Source organism: Urocampus carinirostris, chromosome 18 (assembly GCF_059441175.1).
Source record: "Urocampus carinirostris isolate Australia breed hairy pipefish chromosome 18, RoL_Ucar_1.0, whole genome shotgun sequence".
Classification (NCBI taxonomy): Eukaryota; Metazoa; Chordata; class Actinopteri; order Syngnathiformes; family Syngnathidae; genus Urocampus; species Urocampus carinirostris.
Window position 1 is genome coordinate 18,836,041 of NC_142366.1, and position 9,973 is coordinate 18,846,013.

General features: G+C 39.0%; 1 protein-coding gene across 2 annotated transcripts in view; it reads left to right on the forward strand.

The window, feature by feature from the left end:
- pola1 (polymerase (DNA directed), alpha 1) overlaps positions 1–2,868 on the forward strand; it is a 113,402-nt gene extending 110,534 nt beyond the window's left edge. For both annotated transcript variants that reach the window (XM_088322554.1, XM_088322553.1), the window contains exon 37: positions 1,520–2,868. In XM_088322554.1, coding sequence (XP_088178680.1) covers positions 1,520–1,656 — 137 coding nt within the window. In that variant the 3' untranslated portion in view covers positions 1,657–2,868. The remainder of the gene's footprint in view (positions 1–1,519) is intronic.
- The last annotated feature ends 7,105 nt before the right edge of the window (positions 2,869–9,973 follow it).

Sequence of the window (9,973 nt, forward strand, 5' to 3'; positions counted from 1 at the left end):
TTAAAAAGTACTTGAATTTGGCCATGAAAAGTTGTAGTTACTGTGTTTAAAGTTACAGTAACTTTAATTTAGAGTGTACAGTAAGTGCTTACGTAACAGTCTTTCGTGCTCCGTCACCCGCACCACAATTACACATTGTTACGGAGATTCCCTGCATGGTAACTGCTCATAATAAACTTGCATTTTATTTTGTTAATATTATTATCTTATTACTGTTTTAATGTTTTATTTTCTGTAGGTGTTTTTCCTGATCAGGACCTTATGTTTTGTGGCTATTTATAACTTGGATGCTTTTGGGAGATGAGGAACGGATCAACTAGTTATGGATTATTTCATATCACAAAAAGATGCTCGTTACACGAGTAATCCCTGATACAAGTGCGATATTAGAACGAACAAAGCTTGTATGTAGAGGTACTGCTGTATTTTATATGGTTTAATAAAAATGTAGCCGAGGGCCCAGGCACAAAGAATGAGTGATTGACTGATAATGATTTTTTTGTATCTTCCGATGCGGTCTCCAATTTGATACCTTGACAATACATGAGAGGAAAAAATAGGTAGACCTATCCAATTTTTCTCATTTGCATTTTTAAAAAAATTCTAGTACATGCAGACATCTAACTTGGGGCAAAACTGGTCCAATTCAACATTATTTTATTAGTAGCACTTTTTTACTATTTTTATATTTATTGTATAAGCTGTATATTTTATATATCTACTATATATTTCAGTGTAGTTTGCCCACCCTTGATTAGTTTCTCCTTGTAAAAAAAAGATAAATGATTGGAGGAACAAACAATATCGATTTGAGATTTGAATAATAAACAAGAATACATGAACTATTACATAAACGCTCTTTAAAAATATCCTAGGACGAAAAAAAAGAATCATTTAAGTTATATGCGGCTGTGGGAGCTGAAATGATTGTTTGACATCTTGCTGCTAAGGGTAAAAAAAAACTAAAACCTTGGGAAAGGCAAAAAATGAGACGAAAATTTGTGTGGTTTGGTCACTTTGAGTTGTCCATAGATTGTATTCTTCCATGATCTCTGTAGCACTCATTTTCGGTTGCACTTCACAATACAGCAACAGCTAGTGGTCAAATATTACAGTGTCCATTTAAATAGTTTTACCTCCGTCACTTCGTCTCTTTATATCCCATTTAACCAGGCGTCAGCTTTTGTGGTGTCCCCCAGGGCTCCACCTTGAGCCTCATTTACTTTGTAGTTCATTTACAGTATGTCAATTGGTTTAAGTTGATTGGGAGTGCTGGAAAAATAATGATAATTGTCAAAGGCTACTTTGTAGCTGACATAATTGTGTGCTATCTTGCTGCTAACGGTACCCCCAAATACCCTGTAAAAGTCACTTTGAGTCTCCGTATTTTATGTCCTTACTTCGGCTTTGTAGCCCTCAATTTGAATTGCACTACACAATACAATGACATCTAGTGGTCCAATATTATACAGAGTCCCTTTTATGAAAATAACAAGTGTTGTTTTTTTTCCTCATTTAGCCCGCGCCGGCTGGTGGAACAAAGAAAAGGAAGTGTACCGAAAGCTCAAGGAAGTGCCGGACAAAGTGCTCGCTGCTAGCGGCTACTCGGAAATAAACCTGGCCAAACTCTTCCAAGCTTTCCAAGTAAAAACTTAAAGAAAAATCGTAAGTCTTTCTACGACCCTTATGTATCGGTGGAGAAAAAGGAGGACTGAGAGACGAGGTGTGTACAAAGATGACTTCTCGAGTGATACTACGTATTGTCTGTACCCGCTAATTGGTCAATGATAGCGGCCTTAAACCATTGAACATCTACTTGTTCCGATGACCTCCATTCATCCTTTTTTGTGTGTATGTGTTGAGTGTGATCAAGGATGTAGGAGTCGAAAAGGATTAGGGTAGGCCACACGCATCACACTTTTGTTTCGCTATCGAGGAGCCAATCATCTCGGTTACTAGATTTATTAAACAGTCGCTAAGTCCTCTTGTCACTCTCACATCGTGTTTTTAGCGCTTGGAAGATTGATTTTGCTATATGTAGACATAAATGTGTCAATAATTTCCTACAAATATATGCAATATAGATGAATGAAAACATAAATAAATCATGTGATACCTAAAAATGACACAAATTCAATGTATTCATTTATTTCAGTTTGTTATGTACGTTGCTACGACAAAATAGTATTTAAATGAGGAGGCGGCCCTGTTACCTGAGCGTTCTACCAATCGGTGTATCAGTGATGAATGAATCGGCTACTAATGTCTTGCTTCCTTTATCCATTGCAGTTGCTCAGTGCACTTGTCGATCGATTAACCAATGGGTAAAGAGCTCAGCCAAAGGGACACGCCCCCTCGTTTTGCTGTGACAAAATACTAAAAGAAATAAACGAAACACTTGACACAATAAACGATGAAATACTCGATAATACTACAAAATTCACCACAGAATACATGACAAAAAGCCCAATGAAATATACTGCGAAATACATTGTAAAATAGGGGCAAAAATACTCACCAAAATGAAAATCAAGACACAAAAACTTACGACACAATACATGGAAAAGTACACAGCGAATTTTAGGACAAAATACACCATCAAATATGCGACAAAATACTCAACAGAATAAATACCGAAATGAATACATTTAAGAAATTGCATTTATTATTTATTTAGGTATTACATGATTTTTGTATATATTCATTTATGTATATGGCAGATATTTTATGTATTCATTATATGTTTTTGTCTACATATTGCTAACTTGAGTCCTTTTATACCAAATGTTGTAATTACTAGTTTTTTGTATTGCCATTTTGATATTGCTTGTAAACTTTGATATGAAATAAAACGATAATTGTTGTGAATAGCGTTTCTTTTTGTGTTTCTAGCGAAAGTGTACCGTATTTTTCGGACTATAAAGCGCAACAAAAAAAAAACAGATTTTGGCCCGAAACCTGTGCCTTATAATCCAACGCGCCTTATGTTAGGACGGAATTGGAAGTGCTGGCTCCAGTTGCATAACATTGATCGAAACGGACTTAAATGGTAAGAACCGTATTCTAACCACTAGGCCGATAGGGACACCGATGGTTGTTCACAGTTGATTGCAATGGGAATCGAACCAGGATGGCAGTGGGGAGAGTGCCATATCCTATCCACTGAACCACTAGGGATACAGATGACACATTAAAAGGTATTGGGTCTTATCTCATTTTCACACTGAGAAAACAAAATGTATTAAAAATTGGTTTACTGATGATGCACATCTCTCAGAGCCTTGTCCAAGCAATAATATCAAAACGGAGAGAGCATAAAAACCACTGCAAACCTACAAAGACCTGGCAAGCCCGCTAAACTTTCTGCTCAAATAAGGAGAAAACTAATCAGAGAAGCAACCAAGAGGCCCCTGATCACTTTGATGACCTGTAGACATACACAGCTGAGGTGAGACAATCTGTGCATAAAACGGCTATTAGTCATACTCTGCATAAATCTGCCCTTCTTGGAAGAGTGGCAAGAAGAAAGCCCTTTCTGAATGCCATAAAAAGGTGTTTGCAAGAAGCTACATGGGAGATGCAAACAGGCGGCCCGTGGGCCGGATCAGGCCCGCCAAGGGTTTTAATCTGGCCTGTGAGACAACACTGAGAGAAGCAGAAGAAAAAAATGAGCTGCAGTTTTACAAATGTCCAGTAGTATTTCTCTCTCTCTTCTTTTTCTTTCTTTCTTTCTTTTTCCCATTCACCCTCTCTGTTTCTTCTTGATCTTTCTTTATTCTCTTATTCTCACTCTCTTTAACTCCCTACTCTCTTTCATTCTCTCTTTTTTACTTCTTTCTCACCCATTCTCTTTCCGTCCCTTTTTTCCATTTCTCACTCTTATTTTGTCTTTCTCTCTTTATCATTTTTCTTTCTTTCTCTCTTTTCCTCACTCATTTTCTTTCTCTTTCTCGTGCTTACTTCTTTTCTCTCCCTTTCGTTCTCTGTGTTTTTTCATTTGTTTAATCTTATCACCCTCTCTTACTTTCTTTCTCTCTTCACTTCTTTCTCATTCTTTTTCCGTCTATATTGTTTTTCACTTGTTTCCCTTTTTTCTCAGGTTCTGTTTCTCTCTCTCTCTCTCTCTCTCACCTACTCTCCTGTTCTCTCTCTTTTTTTAATCTCTGTCACTCTTCTTTTGTCTTTTTCTCCCACTCTCATTCTTTCTTTCTTTCTCTTAAACCTACTAGTCTGGCCCCTGTGAGATTTTTTTCTCCTAGCATGTGGCCCCCAGCTGAACTGAGTATGACACCCCTGCCTTAAAGCGTGTGTGGAAAGATCTGAATATTGCTGTGCATAATCACCATCAAACCTTAAGTAACTTGAGGTGTTTTGTCAGGAAGAATGGGTAAATATTTGTTTCAAGATAAGCAAAACTCGTTGAGACATACCCAAAAAGATTTGTGGGTTTGATCGCAGCCTAAGGATGTACAAAAAAATAATAAAACGGGGGCGGCAGTAGCTCAGGAGGCTCGTGTTGGGATCAAAAGGTCACAGGTTTGATTCCCGGCTCCTCCGTGTTATATGTCGAAGTGTCCTTGGGCAAGACACTGAATCCCTAATGCCCCCGATAAGAAGGTTGTTGCCTTGCATGGCTGACGCTGCTATCGGTGTGTGAGTGGGTAAGTGTGGAGCACATTGTAGAGCGCTTTGGGAGGTTTTCATTGACTGGAAAAGCGCTATATCAATGCCGACCTTACCTTAGCTGTTTATTCCTTTAGGGAGTGAATGTGGTTGTCATAAAGCTGGTTAGCAATTTATTAATAAAGTTTTACTAACATATCGAAATGTTTTCTTAGCGCAGCACCATCTAATGGATGCATAATGTACGGTACCCCCCGCACAACTGTAGCACCTTATAGTTCTGTGCGCCTTATGTATGAAAAATATATTCCCACGTGCCTTATAATCTTGAAAATACAGTACCCTCAAAAGTTGCCAATATTTTTGCACCGCCCACTTTTTAATTTTTACTTGTCAGTACAATATAAAATGTTGAATACATTTGATTGATTTTCATGGAAGGGGGATTACCTCATCTGCAGTCCCTTCTCAAGGTTTCTTCATTTTCCTCATGTTGAGGTTTTTGAGTTTTTCCTTGCCTTCACGTAGGTTTTAGATCAGGGGATTTTGTAACAATAGTCTGTAGTTTGCAATAATCTGTGGTCTGTGCAGCCCTTTGAGACTCGATGTGATAAAGGGCTATACAGATGAACATGACTTGACCTTGCTTTTAATACATGGTTGGTATAAGTGCCCGAAATCTTGGAAAATGCTTGAATTTAATTCTGTGTTTTCAAGGTTCGAACACTACTTCGAAATGCTTGAAATGGTTGCCATGTTTCTCGGCAGTCCGACTCGATAAACCATTAAATGAAGGAAAAACAGAACAAGTCTGTTTAAAAATGACCTTGATACTGCTCTCTGGGGGCTCCACTTTACCATTGTATATTTATGGCCCTCGTTAGTAACGGCAGCTGGCATTAGTTTGTATTGCATTCTCCAATCAAGCGTCATCGCCCCATACGGGTCATGCCCAAATAGACAGTTGTATGCATGCTACACCTAAATAGGGCATATGAAATGTGTGTGAAGGGGATGGTGTAATGATCTGTGGTTTGCAATAACCTGAGGTCTGCGCGGAAAATATTTTGAGTTTTTGTTTATCCAGAAGTTAGAAGCCTGAAATATGGCTATATGCCACAAAAGCAGGGGCAAAATTGTGCAAGGCACTATAGCAAGGCTAACCTTCCAGATAACCAAAAACAGACGTTCACGTTTTTATATACAGTGGAACCTCGGTTTTTAAACGCCTCTCAGTTCGAACAAATCGGAGTCCGACCAAAAATTTCGAGAAATTCTTACTGAGCTTGTCAGTGCAAGCAGCAAAGTTGCTATAGGTGAAAAAGGAAAAGTAGTGCGTACAACTATTGCATTTAAGAAAGAAATAATAGCAAAATATGAAGAAGGTGGAGTGTCTGATCTTGCTAGGGAATACCCCACCGTCCACCTGCGCCTTCTGCTGACCACCACAAAGGTAAGAAATCCTATTCGTACTTATTTTCTTTATCTTTTTTTTTTTTTTTACACGTTCATGTTAGCGTAATCTTTCGTACGGAAGATTTCAATAACGCGGACGTACGATTAGCCTGGGTTAGCTTTATGTTTACGTTAAACATTCAAGGTAAACATTCAGGGTGTTGGAACGGATTAAAACGATTTACATTATTTTTAATGGGAAAAATGATTTCGGTGATGGAACAAATCGGTTTTCGAACAGGGTTCTGGAACGGATTATGGTCGAGAACCGAGGTTCCACTGTAACTCTAAATATCGCATTAAAAGGGAATCACAGCGTCTTTCAGTATACTTTCAGAACCAAGCATGTTTCCCCTTTTCTCTACATCTCATTTTCTCTGATCAAATATATTCCCCACAATCAGGTTAAATTTCCTTTGTGGCGCTTGAACTTGAGACCATTAGGTGTTCTAGCCTATCCCACCAAGATTTCTTTGTGAATACATTCCGCTGATTTCCGGTTCCAACTCAGTCCCCGCTGTTTACATTACCATGAAGACTGCCCGCCTCACAAATCACTTGAAACTGTTGTGACCTGCAAAGGCAACCTTAAGTGGACTGAGTACTTAAATCATGTTTCACAATGAATCCAACACGCTGCGCTCCAGCGGAAAAAGGATTATATTTTCTGCACTACAAGGTGCACCCCGAAAAAAATACTCTTTTGTCTTATTTTTCATAAATAATGAGCACAGAATTTTAAAATGCATTATATTTAGTGAGACTACAGTAAGAGCTACTGTGTGTATTTTTCTATTCCCATTGGACGAAGGTTCCGGACGATCGTTTGTAAGTTGAATTTGTTGGTAAATTGCTTCAGTGCTATATTTTGTATGTTTAAGGTTTACAGAAATATTTTTAAGGCTTGTATAAGTAACCTGTATTGGTTTGTACTAAAAAAAATAAACATTTCATAAAATAATATGCTGTATAACGATACATAAAGTTGAAGAGCTAGGCGACTTTTGTCCGTGGTAAAAAGTGGCCGAAAAAAAGCGACCCGACCATTTTCTCAACCGCATTAAGATTTCTTATTCCACTTTCATTTCAAAAGAAACGGCTCGCCTTTTCTTTACACTTTATATCAACCATATTGAATGGATGCACAGTTCTGTGTGCATCTTTTGTTGCAAAAAAACAGATATTTTTGCGCTATATTATCCAACTAACAACTTTTTGCTCTTTTTAATATTTTTCTATTTGAAACTATAACAGGGGTAGACAAATCTTTTGAATCACAGGGCCATAAGGGGAAAAAATTTGGCGGAAGACCTGGGAGGAAAAACATTGATTTTATTTTTTTGTATCTACCAATCCAGATTCAAATCAGATACTGGAAAAAGAATTAAAGCCTGGCTGTAATTTTTTTTTTTTTTTTTTTTTTTTTTTGGGGCTTTAATGAATAAATAAACATGCAGACATTTAATTAAAATAAGTTTTGAAATACTCTGAATTAAAGCAAATCAATTAATTGTGTGCCTTTTCTTGAAAGTACTAAATTTGATTACAGACGTTGCCTTACAAACGAACAAGATAGGTTCCGGACGATCTGCCCTACTGACGATCGTTCGTAAGTTGAATTTGTTCGTTATTTGCTTAAGTGCTATATTTTGTATGTCTAATAGTTATATAAGTATGTTTAAGGCTTGTATAAGTCTTGACGTAGAAACGCTCGGTGTTGTTTTGAGTATTCCAGACATCGCGACGCTCTTCGGCGAGATGGTGAAGCCCAGGGGGGGCTTCTTTGGCACAGCCATGGGAGGAGTCGGCACGCCATTATGCGGGGAAAAGATGGCCAATAGGAGAAAGCTAAAGGACTTTAGAAGAAAGCTTCACACAGACTCCAATGTCGCTAATTCGGTCCTTTTCGATGGAGTATACTTAGTTAAATTGTTAATGAAATTCAATCTGCCCCCGTGTGAAAATGTCGGCTTTCTTGTTCATCTTCAAGAAACGAGCGCGCATAAATTGTTGGGTGAATGTAGGTTGTGTTTGTTTAATGGAGTCAGATAACTAATTCGAACAATTTGGTAAACGGTACTTTTTGATATTTCATTCCAACATAAGGTGCACCAGGATTGAAAGGGCACTTATACATTTTCATTCAAATTGTGGATTTTGAGGTGTGCCTTATAGAAAATATGCACTCTGCGAGAACTTCACATATTTATTCATCTCCTCTAACTCGTTTTTGTTTTTTAAGCAATCAGTTTGGTCTCTCTTTCTCGTTTAGCAACGAGGGCCTTGTTTTGTCCCAGTTCCTCTGCAAACCGGTCCAACAGAGGAGGTCCTCCTCCAATGAATTCGACCCCGCTAAGCTAATAAGGTCGAACAAGTCTCTTTGTATTGTGGCGTTAAGCTTTATTGCTTGTCGTTTTGACCAGCGGCGGACAAGGTAGTCTTTGATGAGGGAATTAGTCCTCCATTCTGCCGCCGTTATTCATAGCGGGCTGGGACACTGAGCGGCCGAGGGGCGTCAAAAGGAGAGCCGGTCCTATTGCAAAGTGTCTCCCTTGTTGGAGCTGAAAGGCCGGTTATGAGACCATAAACCGCTTAATACACCCAGCTAATTGGATGAGAGCAAGGGAGAGGAGGAATTAAGGGGCAACCGGAGAGAGGGAGCTGAGCCTCGGCCCCCACTATTCAGCTCTTTCATGGGGGCCCCGCATTGGGGAGCGGGGGAGGGACCTTCATCAAAGGCTCCTCTCCCGACCACTGAGCGAATGAGGGCTGATCCGGCCGAGGCCGTGAAGTGATTGGACCTATTCTCCTCTCTGCCGGGGACATGGTGTGAGAAATGAGGGCCCGGGAATCTAAATCAGGGGCCAAATCAAGTCCACAAGTAGAGGGAGGACGGAGCTGAGGGGGGGGGGCGATTGAACTAACCAGTTGTAGTTTGCAAGTGGTCATATCAGGGATTTTTTTCTGCCTATTGCAGAAAAAAAGTATTATTTTCCCCTTCATTTTAAGTTTTTTTTTTAATTTTATGTAATTTTTAAAATTCCGTATATTCCGCACCGAATTATTATGCAGACCCCTTAAAGCAGAGGTGTCATACTCATTTTAGGTGAGGGCCACATGCTAGAATATAAATGTCACGGGGGCCACCCTAGTAGATTTAAGAGAAAGAGAGAGGGAGATGAAGAGAAAGATGAAGAAAACAAGGGAGACAGAGTAAGAGTGTGAGAGAGTTAGAGAGAGAGAGAGAGAGAGAAAAGGAAAGAGAAAGAAAAGGGGAGAGGAATAAAGAGAGCATACTATAGAAAAAAATAGGGGAAGAGAAAGAAGCAAAGAAAAATTAGAAGTGAAAGGGAGAGCGTAAAAGAGAGATAGAGAGAAAAAGAGTGAGGTGTGATAAAGAAAGGGAAAGAGAAGGTAAGAAAGAGGAAAAAAAGCGAAAGAAAAAAGAAGATGGATTGACAAAGTGAGAGAAACACAGAGAGAGAGAAGGAAACAGAGAGAAAATGGGAGAGGTATAGAGAGAGCATAATATAGAAAAAGAGTGGAAGAGAAAGAAACAAAGAAAAATTAGAAGTGAAAGGGAGAGAGTCAGATAGAGAGAAAAAGAGTGAGTGTGAACAAGAAGGGGAAAGCGAGAGAGTGAAATAAATGGAAAGAGAAAAACAGAAAAAAAAGAAGATAGAAGGACTGAAATAATAAAAAAAGAGAGAGACAGAGAGAGAGAGACCGAAAGAGATATAGCTTTAGTTTCTTTACAAGTCCCGCCTGGATCAAAACCCTAGGCGGGCCTGATCCGGCCCACGGGCCGGGTGTTTGACACATGTGCCTTAAAGAATGGATATTTTGTCTTTTTTTCCATGTATATGGCGCACCAGACTATAAGGCGCATATGATT